This window comes from Siphateles boraxobius, unplaced genomic scaffold, assembly GCF_051911475.1.
Source record: "Siphateles boraxobius isolate OS27281-9 unplaced genomic scaffold, OSU_SipBor_1 8, whole genome shotgun sequence".
Lineage (NCBI taxonomy): Eukaryota > Metazoa > Chordata > Actinopteri > Cypriniformes > Leuciscidae > Siphateles > Siphateles boraxobius.
This window is the reverse complement of record NW_027509208.1, coordinates 38,849,200-38,870,000: the sequence shown is the minus strand read 5'-3', so window position 1 is coordinate 38,870,000 and position 20,801 is coordinate 38,849,200. Positions and strand designations below refer to the sequence as shown.

Genomic DNA, 20,801 nt, shown 5'->3' with positions numbered 1-20,801 from the left:
GATGTAATGAAACAAGGTGTTAATTATTTTTTAACTTTGACCTCCACTTTTCAAGGCTCAGCTGGCCAGCAATGCTTCACTTGTTTTGGGCAAAGCTGAAGCAATGCTTCACTTAATAGAGACCAATGGCATTGATTCATGCGTGACTCGCTGCTTTCCCCCCACGCCTTTCCTCGCGCTGTGTAATGCTGACCAGCGCTGACGCCATTCATGGTAAATACCCTTACACGTTAAAAGGATGATAGCCTACGACAAATATTTCGCTTTCCTTGGAAACGGCAACCTTTTCACGAATGTCCTTGACTTCAAAGACAGACACAGGTAATTGCACGCGCTCAGTCGAACACATTCACTGACTACGTTTACATGCAGCCAATAACCCGTTCAAAACCGGGATATTAGCAATAACCCGGTTTTGAACGGCCATGTAAACACCGGCAAAAACCCGAATATGCTCATATCCCGGATTTTAAAAACCGGGATATTATACCTGGGGTACCCCTTTTCTAACCCGAATTTTTGGTCATGTAAACGCGCATCGGCATATCCCCATATTGATGTGTGTTCTGCGCATGTTCTATTCGCAAGGAATCTTGGTCTTTTGAGTAGAGAAACCAAACCCCGCGTGCAGTATACCGGAAGTAAACATGGCGAGACGCAGCACAGCATACTTTTGGAGCGAGGTCAGTAACGTTACCAGCACCAAAGCGCAAACAAAGGCGATCGCTATCTGCCCCGAACTATTCATTATCCGCGTGCTGCTGTTGTTGTTGTCTTTGGATACAGGAAGAAGAATCGGAAATGACGCATATTGCGTCTTAAGGTTGTCCGTACGTCCAGACGCTAACCGCGCGTCGCGTTTACATCGGGATATTGCAATTCCATGTATACAGGAGTAACTCTCTCTGCTCACGCATGTAAACGGGTTATCCCTAATGTTTCAGAAACCCGAATAGTGACCTTAACCCGACCATAACCCGAAATTTGGCTGCATGTAAACGTAGTCACTCTGTCTGTTTAGGCTTAGGTCCAAATCCACGAATCCTCTGTACAAATCACCATGATAAACAGTCTTGTTATCATTTTTAACTTATTTAACATTCAATACACATGGTACGAACTACGAAGGGTGGCCTTTTGAAAAAAGAAAACGCGGTTCGTGGTTGCTGCGGTTACTTGCATTCCTCTGTGGTTGGCCTGTCAGTAGCGCGGTACTGCGATATTGCGGTTATCGCGACAGCCCTAGCTCAAACGGCAACATTAAGCACTAAAGGAAGTTCATAACAGGTCCTCTTTAAGATATTTTTGCCACTGTGGCATTTTCTTTCATTACCCTCATATGCCATTATTGAAATGATTCCGGATGTTGTACTTCCTTTATTTTTTGAACAATCTTGGAATATATAAATATTTATAGAAATGCATATTTTATTGTCATGTGAATCGGGTGTGGGGGAATATGTGCTTAATTCTCAAAACGTCTTAATGCTCCTAAAAAAAATTTCCTTCGACATGCAACTTCTTGTTTCTATCTTTTGATTTTAAGGTGAAATATGATCCGGATGTGTTCTTGACAGGTTTCATTAGTTAGTTACCTGCTTCTTTTGTGTGTTTAACTTTTGGGCTTTTATCCTTATTTGTCTCTGTACGAAATGCAAATAGAGCTCATGCCAGTCCTGTGAAATGCAAACACGCACACAGAATCTTTCCTGTTCTCCGTCACTGCTTTTCTGAATGGATGTGACGTCTCAACCCCAGCGACTGAGTTTGATCTTGTTTTTGTGCACAAAGACATTGTTCTCCATCAGTCTTTCTCTCATTCAGCTCAGACTCTGGAAAGTCTGAAAGGAAGATCAGGGCGGCTGTCCGCGGGAACCTTCGGAAAGCTTTTGTTGATCTCCCCAAAGGAGACATTCAATCATTCGCTCCACGTCACGTCAGAGAAACTGATATGAGCTGGCACTGGAAGAAAACAACACAAGCTCTGCCATCAACTCAAAGGAAATATCTTCAGATGATTAATAAAGACACTTATTAGATGCTAAATATACATGCAGCACTTTAAGCACGGATGGTGTGTGTGCACACACAGGCAGATGGAGCTGTCAGTTGTGGTCGTCAAAGCAAATGTTACTGTGGTAAATGTTTCCATAACACACAGTCTGTTACTGTAGAGAGTTCAGTAACTCAGACATTTTGTTAGTAACTGTTTGTTTAATTATTTAATTATTGTTTAATTATTACCCCACACACAGTTACTCTGGCAGGACTATGAAACCCCATAGTCTTCTGCAAACAAACATGACAATATCCAAGTTTCAGGCTGGTTGACAAAAATGGGCCAGTGCTTATAGTCGTGCAATCCAACGGTTTGTTGACCATTTTATCTGTTTTTATTGCTAACTGAAGCATTTGATGTTCTGTGATGAATTGATGTCACATTATTATACAGTCTTGATCCTTACAATTGCAAATAGTAAACATTTTATTGCTTTTTGAAATATATATATATATAAATATGCACATATTCTGTGTGTGTGTGTATGTGTGTGTGTGTGTGTGTATACTGTATATAATTATTTATTTGTATTTATTACATTTTAAATATTGTAAAGAAATTTGATATTACATAATTATAATTAATTTAATATTATATAATTTATAAAATGATTTAAAATATATTTAAAAGAAATATAACTAATATATATATATATATATATATATATATATATATGTATATTTATATGTGTGTATGTATATATATGTGTGTATAATGATATATAATTTATAAAACGATTTAAAATATATTTAAAAGAAATTTAACTAATATATATATATGTATATTTATATGTGTGTATGTATATATATATATATATATATATATATATATGTGTGTGTGTTTATGTATGTATGTATGTATGTATATATATATGTGTGTGTGTGTGTGTGTGTGATATATATAATTCCTATACGAGTAAGGATAAATGTTCCAAAAATGAATAATTTTTGAAAAAATAAAAATGTTGGCTGCTTGTATGATGAGCTGAGCTCTGGTAGCCGCTGTTTCATCATTGCTTACAGCAGTGAACCAATAATATCTGGCTGAAATATTAATATCTGGCAGTATTAGTCGGTGTGAGTATAGCAACAACATTCTGTTCTGCTTAAGTCTTCGAGAGGCCGCGGTGTCTGACATTATTACTGAGTGGCTGAACTCTGGGTTTGACGGCAGGTATGAATGGAGGATCGAGAATGAACTGCATCAGCAGAGGCTAAAATTTGCCTGACCCCCGACCCCCCCCCCCCCCCCCCCCCACACACACACACACACACACACACACACATAGACACTCCTCATATGGTGCCTTTACATAATAGTTTTCCACTTATGGTGTTTGAGTGAAAGGTCATGAGTTTGGGTGGCTGACAGGAATAGTAAACTCACTGCCGCCCATCTGTGTGTGACTGCTCTTCTACTTCCACTTTGAGGGTGTTTGGGGTTGTGGTTATACAGAGACTGTGTGTTTGAGTTAATTGCGAACTGCAGCAGCTGTTTAATACTGGTGTGTTGATCATGATACAGTATTAAAAATACATTAGACAAATGGAGTGTGTTTTGAACCAGTCTGTTTCTGTTATACTACATCAGCTTCCATTATGTGTTTTTCTTCACCTCAACCCTCTATGTGCAGAACTATAATCTGTTTGTGTATTCATGACTAGATTGTCATTTTGGCCACTTTAGCAAGCAACACCAGGGTCATGGGTTTGATTCCCACTGCATCCATGAATTGATCAAATGTACATCTAAAAGTTACTTTAGATAAAGGCATCTGCCAAATGCATAAATGTAAATTAGCAGATGAATGTTAAAGTTGTGAATGTAAACACAGATCAAATCATATTCGACTGAAAACAAGGTATTTGCATCATTAATCATAAAGCATTAGATTCACTCTGTTGTGAGTGCACTATAGTCTCTATGCTGTGAACTACTACAGTAGTGAAATATAATCGCGATTTATGGTGCTTATGCAGATTTATATTTTGTCAGAATACTTGACTACTTAAGATTTATTTGAATCACATATAGATTTCCACCCATTTGGATTAGGCTATACAGTTTTAACAAAGTATTACACTCAATGTTTATTTGCCAGTCATTAAATCATAGCATAGTTTATTATTAAGGATTTGCATTTTATTTTATTTAAATCATATTTTATTGTTGTATGTATTCAACTTGCTTAGAATCAGCAGAAATCTGTTGAATGTGAAAATTGTATTCATTGAGTAAAAAGTATGAATGGTTAAAATACAGGTCCTTTTAAAAAAATTAGCATATTTTGATAAAGTTCATTATTTTCCATAATGTAATGATAAAAATTAAACTTTCATATATTTTAGATTCATTGCACACCAACTGAAATATTTCAGGTCTTTTATTGTTTTAATACTGATGATTTTGGCATACAGCTCATGAAAACCCAAAATTCCTACTCAAAAAATTAGCATATTTCATCCGACCAATAAAAGAAGTGTTTTTAATACAAAAAAAGTCAACCTTCAAATAATTATGTTCAGTTATGCACTCAATACTTGGTTGGGAATCCTTTTGCAGAAATGACTGCTTCAATGCGGCGTGGCATGGAGGCCATCAGCCTGTGGCACTGCTGAGGTGTTATGGAGGCCCAGGATGCTTCGATAATGGCTTTAAGCTCATCCAGAGTGTTGGGCCTTGCGTCTCTCAACTTTCTCTTCACAATATCCCACAGATTCTCTATGGGGTTCAGGTCAGGAGAGTTGGCAGGCCAATTGAGCACAGTAAAACCATGGTCAGTAAACCATTTACCAGTGGTTTTGGCACTGTGAGCAGGTGCCAGGTCGTGCTGAAAAATGAAATCTTCATCTCCATAAAGCTTTTCAGCAGATGGAAGCATGAAGTGCTCCAAAATCTCCTGATAGCTGGCTACATTGACCCTGCCCTTGATAAAACACAGTGGACCAACACCAGCAGCTGACATGGCACCCCAGACCATCACTGACTGTGGGTACTTGACACTGGACTTCAGGCATTTTGGCATTTCCTTCTCCCCAGTCTTCCTCCAGACTCTGGCACCTTGATTTCCGAATGACATGCAAAATTAGCTTTCATCCGAAAAAAGTACTTTGGACCACTGAGCAACAGTCCAGTGCTGCTTCTCTGTAGCCCAGGTCAGGCGCTTCTGCCGCTGTTTCTGGTTCAAAAGTGGCTTGACCTGGGGAATGCGGCACCTGTAGCCCATTTCCTGCACACGCCTGTGCACGGTGGCTCTGGATGTTTCTACTCCAGACTCAGTCCACTGCTTCCGCAGGTCCCCCAAGGTCTGGAATCGGTCCTTCTCCACAATCTTCCTCAGGGTCCGGTCACCTCTTCTCGTTGTGCAGCGTTTTTTGCCACACTTTTTCCTTCACACAGACTTCCCACTGAGGTGCCTTGATACAGCACTCTGGGAACAGCCTATTTGTTCAGAAATTTCTTTCTGTGTCTTACCCTCTTGCTTGAGGGTGTCAATGATGGCCTTCTGGACAGCAGTCAGGTCGGCAGTCTTACCCATGATTGCGGTTTTGAGTAATGAAACAGGCTGGGAGTTTTTAAAAGCCTCAGGAATCTTTTGCAGGTGTTTAGAGTTAATTAGTTGATTCAGATGATTGGTTAATAGCTCGTTTAGAGACCCTTTTCATGATATGCAAATTTTTTGAGTAGGAATTTTGGGTTTTCATGAGCTGTATGCCAAAATCATCAGTATTAAAACAATAAAAGACCTGAAATATTTCAGTTGGTGTGCAATGAATCCAAAATATATGAAAGTTTAATTTTTATCATTACATTATGGAAAATAATGAACTTTATCACAATATGCTAATTTTTTGAGAAGGACCTGTATGTCTAGCAGAGCAAACAATATTCTAATAGTTAAAATGTATAAGATTTAAACAATTTGGATTTAATGATGAAAAATATAAAAATTATTACTTATTTTATTTAAAACCATTCAGTTTATTAGTAGTACTACTACAGAAATTGTATTGTTTCATTTATGAATGACTGACAAATATGTTTCACATCAAGAAATGTCATGAAATGCTGATTGCTCATGAACTTGTGCGGCGCCTCAGTCACAGGAGCAGATTGTTCATTAAGAGCGACGTGAGTGAACATTAGTGTGACGGTCAAAAAAAAAAAGATCACAGGACGAATGATCAGTGCTAATCGTCTCACTTTCTTCCTGTTTTCAGGCCTCTTGATGCTCTCACCTGTCTGACCTGCAGCTGAGATCAGGTAAGCTGACACTAACAGCTTCTGTTTCTTCTTAAATCTCTTTTTCTATATTCATATTCATATTCTAGTTGTATTTCAGTGTTTCATGCCCACACTACAGTTTAAAAGTTTGGAGTCAGTAAGATGTGTGTTTGAAATGTATCTCTTCTGCTCACTAAGGCTGAAATTATTTGATCAAAAATACAGAAAAAACAGTAATATTGTGAAATACTATTACAATTTAAAACAACAGTTTTCTATTTGAATATCCTTTTAAATGCAGTTTAATCTTCTAATGTCAAAGCTGAATTTTCAGCATCATTACTCCAGTATTAAAGGGATAGTTCACCCAAGAATGAAAATTCTGTCAGTATTTACTCTCCCTCATGTTGTTCAACCCCGTAAGACCTTCGTTCATCTTCGGAACACGAATTAAGATATTTTTGATGAAATCTGAGAGCTGGATCACTCCTCCATAGGCTTCTTCAGGGATTGAAACTTGCCGGCCTCGAAAAGTTATTAAAGATATCGTTAAAATAGTCCAAGTGACTACAGTGGCTCAATCTTAAGTTTATCAAGCGACGAGAATACTTTTTGTGCGCAAAAACAAACAAAAATAACGACTTTATTTCAACTATACTTACGGGGTTGAACAACATGAGGGAGAGTAAATACTGACAGAATTTTCATTTTTGGGTGAACTATCCCTTTAAGTGTCTGATTTGATGCTCAAGAAATTATTATTATTATTATTATTATTATTATCAATGTTGGAAACAGTTGTGCTGCTTCATATTTTTGTGGAAACCCATGGCACATTTTTTTCAGTATTCTTTGAGTAGAAAGAACAGCATTAATTAGAAATATATATTTGTTTGTTACATTGTAAAAGTCTTTAGTGTCTCTTTTGATCAATTTAATGCATCCTTGCTGGAAAAAAAACTTTATTTTTTATACTGATCCCGAACTTTTGTACTGTTGTATATGAAATGTGACGGTCTTTCATACCTTAATGCTTAATTAAAGATCATTGTGATTAAAACATTAAACCGTAAATGGAAGTTTCAGTGTGTTTGTGTGTGTTTGGAGCTGGTGTGTGTTAATGATTTTTAGCGTGTCTGTGTGATGAGTGTTAATGTGAGTTCAGGACACTGGAATGTTTTAGCAGAGAGGTGCTGCACGTCTGGATTCGACTGTTTGAGAAATAATTCCCACTCAAGTGTGTGTGTTGGTGCAGAAACACCTAAAATAGTTCAAATAAAAGGATTTTAAGGCAATAAAGACAAAACGACAGTGTCATCCGGTTGAAGAAGACGGTGAATGAATGAAATAATTAAATCTTACCAAGTGTTTGGATGACAGTTATAGTTGAGTTTTGTTTTACTTAGCTGTTGTCAGTGTTTGTGCCTCTGTGTCCCAGGGGATTATGGGTAAGTCTCACCGGAGACCAGCAAATCCCTGCAGGAATGTGTGTGTACACATGCTTCAGTGCTTTTCAGTCAGAGAGATTTGGTTCTGTTCTTTATTAAGATGCAACTGTTTGGGAAATTAAGTTGATTTTCAGTCAGTGAATGTCACAATAAAGTCATTGTTGAGGGGTTTTGGATGTATCGAGTGGTTGCTACTTGCTTGGTAAGAATTTAACTCTTCCTAAGAAAAGTTTCTTCCCAGTTGTTAAAGGAATAGTTAATTTAAAAATGAAACTTCTGTCACAACTGTACTTGATGGGTACATACAGTAGGATGAAAAAAATGCAATAAACATCAGGCATTTGATGAAGGTCATGGGACAAAAACGTTGCTAAAACGTTACATTTCGATAAGTTTTGCAAGTTGGTATAGTGTGCGGGATTTCTTTTTCTAGTTTATTTCAAGTAATTAAAATATAGAATAAACGTTAAATTCATGCAAATGTTAAAATCAGATAAATATTGAAACATATGTAAATATATACATATTCTTTTTTAATTTCACATTTATGTGCAATTGTGCATTTTAAGTTTGTTTTTATAACATTTTTATATGTTCATTGTCGATAATTATGACAATGAACATTTTGGAAAAAAGTAAAGTGAATAAGTGAATATTCTTTTTCCAAAATTTTTATATTTGGTTATAGTTTGATTAAGATCAGATAATTGTAATAATTTTGTAGATTTTTACATCATGATCTGAGATGTAAAATGATTAGGTGCCATTACCAAACCACTTTTATTTGAGAGAATTCAGAAATATAAAAAAGAGCCGAAACGTTTTATCTCCTGTTTACATTAAAAACTACAATATTTACGATTACACATGCAAAAATCCACTTAAAATTTGATCAGGGCCGTGATGCGACAGATATTTGAACGTGTGTGAAATAATGGAATAATCGCCTGTCTATATTTCATTTCTCCGTGTGTCTCTCTAGGATGATAGAGGAGGCGGGAAGGAAGGGGAATGTCATGGCCGATAGGAATCAGCTCTTCACAGACATGAGTGAGTTTAGCCCTCCACGTGACCTTTGACCCCACTGTTAGTGTTCGTCCACTGGTGCATTTGAATATGAAGTGACTGTTGTGTGACTTTGATTCTTCAGAGACGCAGAATTATGACACCATCCGGCTGTCCACGTACCGCACCGCCTGCAAGCTCAGATTCATTCAGAAGAAATGCAACTGTGAGTATTTCACTTTAAAACACTACCGACTAATAATGCAAAAGATGCATTTTCAGTGTTGTCTGCAAGTTCAAAAATAAGCTCAGCATGAACAAAAACTACTTGGTGTGAAAAGTATGAAACATGTAACAAGATAAGCTAGAAATACACTACTGTTCAAAAATTTGGGGTCAGTAAGATTTTATTGTTTTTAAAATAAATTAATACTTTTAGTTAGTAATTCTATTGAAAGACCTGTAAAGACATTTATAATGTAACAAGGGATTTTCATAAATATTCATAAAAAAATCTTTTTTCCTCAAACTTATTGTGCAGCACTGCTGTTTTCAACATTAATAATTATCAGAAATGTTTCTTTAGCAGCAAATCAGCATATTAGAATAATTTCTGAAGGATCATGTGACACTGAAGACTGGAGTAATGATGCTGAAAATTCAGCTTTGATCACAGGAATAAATTACATTTTAAAGTACATCTGAATAGAAAACATTTCTTTTAAATAGTATTAATATTTCACAATATTACTGTTTTTTATTGTATTTTTGAGCAAATAAATGCAACCTTGGTGAGCAGCTTTCTTTCAAAAACATAAAAAGAAATCTTACCAACCCCAAACTTTTGAACAGTAGTGCATGTTAAAAATGACATGATCACAATCTCAAGTTTAAAAGTGAGTTTCTCATGCCACTTGTTTAATTTTTATTATATTTAGAGTAATTTGGACTGACATAGTAAGATTTTTTCCTGACACATTTCATGTATTTTCTCTCTCAGTGCATCTGGTGGATGTGTGGAACATGATCGAGGCGTTCCGTGATAACGGTCTGAACACGCTGGACATCTGTACTGAGATCAGTGTGGCTCGGCTGGAGACCATCAGCACCTGCATCTACCAGCAGCTAAACAAACGACTGCCCACCACACACCAGATCAACGTCCAGCACAACACCAGCCTGCTGCTCAACTTCATAGTGGCGGCACACGACAGGTGAGTGTGTGTGTGTGTGTGTGTGTGTGTGTGTGTGTGTGTGTATTCAGGTCTTTGTGGAAGCTTTTTTGACGGTGTAACTGTTTGTTTTGCAGTGATGCTCAGGGAAGGCTAACAGTGTTTTCCGTCAAAGTGATGCTCTCGGTGCTGTGTGGAGGGAAACTGGTTGATAAACTTCGGTGTAAGTTCATGCATCAGTAGCTATGTCCCTATACCTATTTTTTATTCTGGGATAATGCATAAAAGAACCCTGGATGGAAAAGACAAGAAATGAATAAATTCTAAAAATGTGCATAAAAATACTTCATTGAGATGGGTAATTTTTTCGATCAGATAAGAAGACGTGCATAAACTACGATGAAAACACATTTACTGAATAAATCCCTTGATGCGCAGCATAAATCTCACATAACTTTGCTTCAATTGACGATGTGATTGGATAACTGGACTAACAAGATGAGCCATTTCATCGCACTGCATCTCAGATGCTGGTTTGATCATTCTGAAATGCCTGAGCTAAAGTCTGTCATCAAAATGGTTGGGTGTAATGTAGGGCTGACTCATAATAGTCGACTAAACGTTAGTTGAGAAAAAGAGGCTTGGTTGAGTTAGTCGCAGAAAAAACTCCACAGGAATTGTAAAAGTTGTGCAGTGACAGATCCATGCAGTAATATTTCTGGTAAAGTGTGGTAGCATTACGAGAGGATAAAGAATGACCTCAAACATTACTTATTTAAAACATGCAAGTAGAAGCCTAAAAATAGCCACTTTACATGGCCGCTCGCTCTAACATTAACCTGGATAAATGTGCGCTAATATTAGGCGCATATTTGCTTAATGCACGACAAGTTTAACTTCACTTCCACGTCTATGCCACTGGAGTGCATCTTCTTAAAGATCTTAGCAAGACCAGGAGCTCACTTCTTCCCAACAACATGGACAAACCCATGTTCCTTCCTCATAATGTGTCTGAGATTGGAGGGGGAAAATCTGACTGATCAGCTAATTGCTTAAATAAATGACTAATAATCGACTTGGAAAATCTTTAGTCGGGGGCAGCCCTAGTATAATATGACCTCCCAGAACCATTTCACACGATTGCGTTTTCCATACGAACACAAGATAACATGACAGCGTAGATTTTGTGTCGTCCGCACGCTCTGAGACGCGAGGCATTTTCAATGTAGGAAAAATGAGCCACAGTTGATTCCCTGAATGCAGCAACTTTCATTTTTATCACAGATATTTTGCACCAATTTCCCAGGAACACATGCTATTGAAACGATGTTTTATGCAGTATTTTAATTTTGCGCACAAGTTAAATTAGAAACTTTGGATGGAAATACAGCTTTTGGATAATAGTGGCTTAGCTGTGAGATTTCAGCAGTGCCGCCCACTAGTGGACAGACATATGCATGACAATACTTTTGAACGTTCTGTGACCGAAATAACGAGTGTGTTTGTGTGTGTTAGATATTTTCTCTCAGATATCAGATTCTCATGGTGCGATGATGATGGCCAAGTTCGACCACTTCCTCCAGGAAGCGCTGAAGCTGCCCAATGCCGTGTATGAGGGGCCGTCCTTCGGCTACAAGGATCACTTTGCCAGATCCTGTTTTCCTCAACAAGTAACAATTTTACACACATTTCTTATGATTTTGATTTTAAAGAAATTAATACTTTGATTTATTCAGGATTCATTAAATTGAACAAAAGTTACAGTAAAGACCTTTATAATGTTACAAAATATTTCTATTTAAAAAAATTTTTTTTTTTATATTATCAGAGAACTCTGAAAAAATGTCTTATGGCTTCCACAATAATATGAAGCAGCACAACTGTTTTCAATATTGATAATAAAAATGTTTCAGCATATTAGAATGATTTCTGAAGAATCGTGTAACTGAAGACTGGAGTAATGATGCTGAAAATTCAGCTTTGCATCACAGGAATAGATTGCATTTTAAAATATATTCAAATATAATTTTTTTTAGAATATAGCTATTTTAATTTGTAATAATATTTCAAAATATTTCAGTTTTTTTCTGTATTTTTGATCAAAAAATTGCAGCCTTGGTGAGCAGAAGAGACTTAAAAAACATATATATATATATATATATATATTATAGTAATCATAATAATAATAATAATAATAATTAAAAGTTAATTAGATCAAAATAAATACAATCAACTATACTGTAGTGCACATCCAAAAACTATTGAAAACTACTAATCATTTTTCAGTATATAAAACGACAAAGCGAGAGCGTCATTGTAAAACAGATTGCGGCTTGCTTTATCTCGTCATAATATTATTTTTAAAAATTCCATCAACGATTATATAATTAAAAAATCAAACAAATGCTCAGCCATAACCTATTGTACAATAAAACAGGTGAATTTTTTTTGATTGACAGATGAATCCAAGCCATATCTAGAGACATATGAGTGAACTCTTTTGACTTGTGTTGGTTAGCAGACACACAGCAACTTTTGCACAGGACAGTCAGAAAATACAAAAATGTGTAAATGTTGGCAAGTTCTGTGATGGAGATTATAGAGTGTGTGTGTGTGTATGTGTGTTTAACAGAAGAAGGTGATGCTGAACATGTTTCTGGATACTCTGATGTCAGATCCTCTTCCTCAGTGTCTCTTTTGGCTTCCTCTGTTGCATCGGCTTGCAAACGTGGAGAACGGTAACACTCGCTAGGAATTTTATGCGCAAATTAATTCATATTACTCAAATTTATACTGCCGTGACAAAGATAGAGCTTTGCCTTATAACAGACGTCATGATCATTAATTTTGTAGTTTAATATTCATGTTCCACTTCCTGCACATTGAATCTCTCTCTCTCTTTCTCAGTCTATCATCCGGTGGCATGTTCTTTCTGTCGGTCGGAAAGCATGATGGGATTCCGTTATCGCTGTCAACAGTGTTTCAACTATCAGCTGTGTCAGAACTGTTTCTGGCAAGGACATGCGAGCGGAAACCACAACAACCAGCACGAGATGAAGGAGCATTCGTCCTGGGTGAGGATCAGCTGCATCTGTCATGTCTTGTTCCTTCATTTTTTTAATAATGTTATATTTTTTCTACTAACTTGTAATGTTACTCAGGATCATAATTTAGTTTGTCCCTTTCCATGGGGAACCTTAAAATATCAAGAAATGATCCACCTTTTATACGCCCCATTACGCTTTGCGCGAATTACAGGTTTGGCTTCCATTAAACTGTGAAGAATCAGTGAGGTTTCGATCGGTAAACGCAATAATAAGCATTTTCAAAAACTGTGTACAATGAGATGAAATTATTCAACATTTAAAAGGACATTCAAAAGTGTAAAAGCATTAACAAATTTTACAATAGATCATAAATGACCCCTAGAGCATGATATATTTCCACAGCAATATTGTTAAATCTCACTGTGATAATGTATGTAACTTAATCAAAAATGTTTGTTAACTGGAACATTGCGTGGTAATATTTCAAAGAGATTTCCATCATTTTGACTGCCAATAAATATTGTATTTACCTGCTTTATAAAATAAACACTGATAATATTAGGATTAGAAGTGAAAAGGAGAGATAGTTATATTTTAAAGCGTCCGTGTGAAAACAAACCTGGAAAGAGATGTGAGGATTTGGGGAGATAAACATGAGATTTTTAGTGCATTCCAGTGAATTATTCATGGGTTATATTGTGAATTAAATCCACAAATGCGCAGTAAATGTTTTTTTCCCCCACATACTGTTTCAACAGAATACAAAGAAAAAAAAGAAAAGAATCCGGATGAAAAGAATGCAGCGACTGAAAAGAGCGACAGATATTCTTGTTATACCACGTCACATTAAAATACCAAGCGTTACGTTATTCTCCTGATGTCTGAAAATAGAACATGAAGGGAATTTTACAGCTCATTCAGTTAAACTGACGGATATGGATTATTTGTAGCACAACCTTATGATTTGAAATATTTGTTTCAGTCTTTTTGAGTGGAACTTCCCCCGACCGGAAGTGCCTCCCATAGATTTATAAAGCAGTTGGCTCCTTTGGGAAAAGGTGGATAAAAAGGTTGTTTTTTTCCCTCTGAAAAAGAATGAAATCTTAAAAGTGATACATTTCTATAGCAAATAAACATTTCTACACTACCATTCAAAAGTTTGGGGACGGTATCATTTTTAAACAAAGTCTGTTTTGTTCACCAAGGCTGCATTTATTTGATTAAAAAATAGAGGAAAAACTGTAATATTGTGAAATATTATTAGAGTTTAAAATAACCGTTTTCTATTTGAATATATTTAAAAATAAAATGTATTCCTGTGAGGTCAAACCTGAATTTTCAGCATAAATATGTTTGTGGAAATTTAAATGTCTTTACTGTTTGATACGTTTAATGCATCAATGCTGAATAAAAGTTTTTTTGTTTGAATCTAACCCTAAACTTTTGAACGGTAGTTCCGTTACTTAAATAAATTATGACTCTCTTGATGTTTTAATGATTTTTTTTTCCCATTGTCCGGGCTTCCCACAGTCTGGGAAATTTCTGTATTAAATGCACCGTTTTTAATATGCAAATGCATTCTGTTATTTCATCAAAAACAGTCAAGAAACACAGTGGATGGATACAAGTGGAAACTCTTTTCATCTTTTGGAGAGTTTCAGTTTTGGTCTCTTATTATTTGTGTGTGTTTGTTCCAGAAATCTCCAGCTAAGAAGTTGGGCCGTGCCATCAGTAAATCTTTGGGCTGTGTGCCGAGTAGAGAGCCGTCCCACCCCGTCTACCCAGAATACCCCGAGAAACCCCTCGACCTGTCCAATATAGTGTAAGACAATCACACACATACACAATCCTCAGTCTGGGGCCATTTTGGAAGTGTTGGGAATGTTTCTATTGGTTCATGACATCACATGATCACATTGTCTTTGTGGACACACCGATGAGGGTCAGACACGATCACTCGACGGAGCATAGAGAGAGACCGAGAAGGAGTTTACTTTTATTATCTGCTTACAGGCGTGAGGTCAGTTATAATTCTGTCCTCATTCAGGCGTCTTTTGTCTTTTTCTTAATCCGCCTGTTTTTCCTCACGATCTCGCTCTGTTTCTCTCTCTGTTCTGTCTGTGTTGTTTCAGGCTCTTATTTTTGCATGACTAACCAGTGTATGTGTGTGTCTTTGGGTCAGTTGAACAGTGTAATGTTTGATTTATTCTGAATGCATGCGTTTGAGTGTTTGTGAGAGAGAAAAAGTGTGTATTGTTTTCAAGTTGACAAATATCATGTCCATGAACCTTTGTCAACATAAATCAGATTTTAGGTTAAAATGTATAATGGAGATTAACTGTTGGTGCTTTCATTCATGTTTCTCTCAAATTGCATTTGTTGTCACCTTTAGATGTTTTGTAGTTCACTACAGTGTAATAAATTAGATTTAAAAGAACAAATATTCTGTCTCTCAATGAATGTAAAACTATGAAATCTGCAAGAATGATTAAAAACAAGTTGTTAAAATTGTTTTAGATATATTTCCTATTTTATAATAATGTTAGATTATATTTAATATCTAAATGAAATTTATATCCAGATATTATCTATTATTTTATTATGTATAGATACCCATTTTTTTTTTCTTTCAAGTCCTCCCCGTCCAATGGGAAACATGAATGAACCAGCCCCGCCCTCTTCTACAGGCCACACCCCCAGTAAAAGGTAAGCACACCTGCTCTTCACCTTTGAACTTTCAGATGAAACTAGAAAGAGACAGTTAAAGAACTGTTATGAACTTTTTATATCATTCAACTTTATAATTTCTACTAGACTTATATTTCAAAAGGAATATTTATCCATCTTTCATAATATACATCATGATGTGATGCCTGTAATCACTATTTCAGTTTTTGGTGATTTTAATTTTCTTTTTTTAAACAAAGTTAATCTAATTTAGATATACAATATTGGCCATTTGTTGGTTATTGGGAGCATGAAAATAAAGATTGACTTTATCGATTATCAGTTGCTTTTGGCCGTAAGTTTTATATTGGCCTTTCCAGGGCTAAAACTAACTGCTAACTGTCAGTGACTTGATAAAATGTACTGGCCATAAATATTTTTACTGTCCATGTGAGTGTGTATGTGAGTGAGTCTGTATGAGTGTGTGTGTGTGTGAGAATATGAGTGTGTGTGTGTGTGTGTGTCTGTGAGAATATGAGTGTGTGTGTACTGGTTTGGCTATACTTGTTAGGGCTAAATGTCCTCAATTATATTGTGAAATATGACAACCTACTAGTGATGACATTTCACTGGTCCTCACGAGTTAAAAAGGCTAATAAATCGGCCAAAATAAGTTTTTATTTAAATCTAGTGTTTTGCACATGGTTTTATGAGGGTTTTGTTTAGGGGTAGCCATAGAAAATATCATTAACCTGATATAAAATCCATGGAAGTCAATGCGATGTCCTCACTAATATAGTGAAACAAACATGTGTGTGTGTAGACTGCCGACTCTAGCTGCAGCTCAGCGAATGAACGAGGAACATGCACTGATCGCAGCATATGTGAACAAACTCCAGAGCAGCCCACGGTGAGTGTGTGTGTGTGTGTGTGTGTGTGTGTATGTGTGTATCAGGTGAGGTTATTTAAGGTCTTGTAATAATATTTTCTTCGTGTGTGTAGTGCATTAGACAGTCCTAGCCGAACGGATGAAGAGCACAAACTCATTGCACGTTATGCATCGCGTCTGTCAACGGACCCTGGACACACAGCAGTGAGTTACACACACATTTACTCTCTTTTCAAATAATGCTCACTACAGACATACTTCATATCCAGCAATATTACTGATTTAATTGCACTGACCCTATCGGATGAACTGTATTGAGCTGCAGCTGAATAATGACACTATTGTCTTCTGCTTTATAGCTGAATCCTTTTTTTCTTTCAAAGCTGAAGTAGTTTACAACATCAACACTGTTGTTGAACTGAACTGAATCAACATTGAGCTGAAAAAATAAACTTTTTTTCTTCATTGGTGTTGCTAATAGCTGAATTAAACTTGTTTCATAATGTTTTCACGGTTATTGTTACTTTCCTGTTCATTATTATAAATCTGCTTTGAAATTATTTCCATAGTATATAAAACGCTAGAAAAAAATGTCTTGACTTGACATATACAAGATTAAAAACAAACAAAGCCTTTTTACCTTAAATACACACCCAAATAAAGGTTTAGTCAGATTTAGCTCACTGTTAGGGACAGTTTTTGTCTCCAAACTATAGCTAAGCAGGTGCACACAGTAAAACAGTCATATGTATTTATTCCTGCTGCTCTTGTGAATCACAGAGACCTTCAGACTTCAGCTATGACACCAACAAACAGCAGAGAGAACTCATCATGCAACTGGAGAACAAGAACAGGTGCACACAACTTCATATGAAGAAGTTTTCATATCGAGTTAAATCCTGTGGTTTTAGATTTCAATCTGAGTGAGTGTGTAAATGATAATACTGCGGCGTCGTGTGATTTCAGGGAGATTTTGCAGGAGATCCAGCGTTTGCGAGCGGAGCACGAACAGGCATGTCAGCCGACTCCAGAGAGAGTCCAACAGAACCCGACGCTGCTGGCCGAACTCAGACAGCTAAGGTGACACAGTCTATGCAAAATTGCAAAAATATTTTTTACTGTGTAATGAAGTTTGTAGTTGTGGGAAGGAGGAGGCGGGAACCGGCGAACATTCAACACTTTTAATAAAATAGATAAACAAAAACAAAAGTATAAGCCAGCAGCCCCTCACGAACGACTGCTGGCCACACAAAACAGAAACAAAACACAGGTTCAGGCCTGTTCCTCTCTCGATCTACACAGTAGTCGCTCCTCCTTTATGCTTCCGCTCCTCCGTGAGAGATACGAGACCGGTGCGTCTCACAGGTGTCCTTCATCATTAATCACGCCAGCGGCCTCGCGCCGCTCTCTCACGTCCATCGACCTCGTCCTGCTCGCCACATACGGTTTTAAAAAATATATTATTTTGGCTATTTTGTCTGTAATGATCACAACAGCTTACAGAACCAAAATATACATTTATGAATAGTTTATATAAATGTATGGTAACACTTTACGTAAGGTTTCATTTGTTAACATTAGATAAATACATTGGTTAACACCAACTAACAATGAACAATAGGGGTAATCGCCGCTGACACGAGATCAAAACCAAAGCATTTTATTAAGGGTGTGTTCCACTTGTCAGGTTTGGTTCGATTAAAACTGACTCGGATGCGTTTGCTCTGTTAGTGCGGGTTTTTTTTTTCTCAATAAGTGTGAACGCTGCCATCCGAAACCTGGTGCACCAAACAAGCGGACCGAGACCCATCATTGATGACCAAGGGTGACCACTTACAAACAAACTCTGGTGCGGTTCGACTGAAATATGAATGCAATGTGGACTAAATACATCTAAACGAACCAAAAACAGGACATGATGTCACAAGATGTGATCCAAAAAGGACAGAACGCTTAAGTACTGTACCAGCGGCTGGTTGCATAAACTGCTTAGACTAGTCTTAAAAGTTAGTCATCTAATTTTTTTCTTCAAGAGTTCTGAGTTACATAAAAAGGTAGATCGGCCTAATTTGAATCAAAGTTTAATCAAGTTTATGCAACTGTCCCCTGGTTCCTCTCATCATAGTCATGATGTTGCCCATTATAGTTCAGTACAGGCCTCAGAAACACCTCTCCTTGCAGCTGATCTTCGTTTGTGTGCAACAGAGAAATTCCTGCTGCTGTTTTGATTCGTTTACAAATTTTATAAGCTCTTCATGAGTTCTCAGCTGGTCAAATAACATCATATAAGCTCTTCATGAGGTTCTCAGCTGGTCAAATAACATCATATGTACGCACATACACAGAGTGCATTTAGCCCAGCTCTGTCACAGTGATTTTGCATATTAAGATATGTTCCTGGATCAACAACCTTTGTTGATTCTGGAACAAGATTCCTGTCCCTAAACCTAAACCTAATAACCATAACTTATCCATAAAATCAGAGGGAAAGATAAGTGAATAAGAATGGTGTATAAGCACCTAACCCTTTTTTCAAGTCTAAACTTTTGATAATAACTTTAAACCTATCCCTCTAATCTGATTGGATTGGTTGTTTGGAATGTTATTCAAGGATCAGCAAGGATGTTGATCTAAGAACATGTTATACTTGGTGAAATCACATTCACTGCCCAGCACACAAAATGTGCATCATAAATGCTATTTTTTGTTTTAGTTCAGTGACTGTGAACGCTAAGATAACTAGGACTATGGGTGTTTTCACACTTGTAGTTTGGTTATTTTGGTTTGGATACAGAACCCTAAGGCATAGGGATATGTTCACAACCTGATTGGTCGGATTTTATGGCGTATATATCGCGACAGAACTTATCGAACATCCAAAACAATGCTGTGTTCTGGGATAAATACGCTTGTTGTATCTGCGTAGCTACATATGATGTTATTTTGACCGCAGGGATTAAAGTTCTCCGTCGCTACGACGGATTTCCGTTAATTGCAGCGAGTCTAAGACTGATTTCCGTCAATTGCAGGGTTCCCGTCTGTCCTTAATGTCTTAAATTCACTTTTCATAATGTTAAGGCCGTAAATAGGCTTTCATTTCTCAAATAGTGTGATAAATGTCTTAATTTTAGTTTGAATAGGTCTTAAATTAAGGAAAGGCGAGGTGTATTCATAGGCCTGTCGCGATAATCAATAAATCAATTAATCGCACGATAAAAAAAATTAGCTCGATAATTTTTCCGGCCGCGATAATTTACATTTGCATGCTTGTTTTGTTTTCCTCGTCTCTCTGTCTCTCTCTCTCTCTCTCTCTCTCTCTCACTCTCTCTCTCTACCAAAGACACTGGATGACAATATCAACGCTGACCGCCACACATTGATTTTCAAATGTTTTTTTTTGTTTTTTTTACTGAGCCTATTTACAATCGTATTTGATTGCAGAGCGCCGTAGCGTGTCCCTCTCTCTCTCGCGCGCGCGCTCTTTCACCCTCATATGAGGCGACATACCGCCGTCTAGGGCTTAAATCAAACTTCATTCACGCACACATAGGCCTATATGAAACACTTGCATACACATTAAGTAGTCAAACATACATGTATACTGCTGAATGCTCAAACTCTACACACACGGGAACGAGATGCGCGCACACAAACTCTCCACGCACATATGAGACGCGCACAAACACACAAACTCGCGCACACTCATATGAGACGCGAGCGCAAACCCAGTCTGTCGTCATACACAGTAATACGAACAGTAACATTGATGCCGTTTTACTCTATCAATTTGAGCCAGAGTCATAATCCTTTGGAAGTGCACGTAACAGCAACAACAATGGCGGACTATATGTTTGTGATCGTGCTACTGAGCCTATTAGCTTTACTAAAGCCATATATATAAACACTAGATGTCGCCTTGGGGTTCTAAACATGCGTCAAAACCGCCGCCATCTTGGAACAGGGGTCTTTTCATAGGAAGTAGCTAGGTAACGCTGAATGGATGAAGCCGGACTTTTGTGCTGCGTATGGATGTTCACACGAACAAAATCTAAAAACCAGACAGGTAAGGATTACATTTCACAAGAATGTGAAATTTTGTAAATTTTTTAAAATTTCTTTCACCCTCATATGAGGCGACATACCGCCGTCTAGGGCTTAAATCAAACTTCATTCAGGCACACATAGGCCAATATGAAACACTTGCATACACATTAAGTAGTCAAACATACATGTAAACTGCTGAATGCTCCAACTCTACACACACGGGAACGAGATGCGCGCACACAAACT

General features: G+C 37.1%; 1 protein-coding gene across 4 annotated transcripts in view; it reads left to right on the top strand.

The window, feature by feature from the left end:
- Window positions 1-20,801, top strand: part of dtnba (dystrobrevin, beta a) — a 34,417-nt gene that overhangs the window by 2,881 nt on the left and 10,735 nt on the right. For all 4 annotated transcript variants that reach the window (XM_077220652.1, XM_077220655.1, XM_077220654.1 and 1 more), the window contains exons 2-15: window positions 6,280-6,322; window positions 8,714-8,781; window positions 8,882-8,962; window positions 9,737-9,950; window positions 10,046-10,131; window positions 11,424-11,578; window positions 12,541-12,646; window positions 12,816-12,982; window positions 14,653-14,777; window positions 15,590-15,661; window positions 16,446-16,532; window positions 16,625-16,715; window positions 17,292-17,365; window positions 17,478-17,591. In XM_077220652.1, coding sequence (XP_077076767.1) covers window positions 8,715-8,781; window positions 8,882-8,962; window positions 9,737-9,950; window positions 10,046-10,131; window positions 11,424-11,578; window positions 12,541-12,646; window positions 12,816-12,982; window positions 14,653-14,777; window positions 15,590-15,661; window positions 16,446-16,532; window positions 16,625-16,715; window positions 17,292-17,365; window positions 17,478-17,591 — 1,439 coding nt within the window. In that variant the 5' untranslated portion in view covers window positions 6,280-6,322; window position 8,714. The remainder of the gene's footprint in view (window positions 1-6,279; window positions 6,323-8,713; window positions 8,782-8,881; window positions 8,963-9,736; window positions 9,951-10,045; window positions 10,132-11,423; window positions 11,579-12,540; window positions 12,647-12,815; window positions 12,983-14,652; window positions 14,778-15,589; window positions 15,662-16,445; window positions 16,533-16,624; window positions 16,716-17,291; window positions 17,366-17,477; window positions 17,592-20,801) is intronic.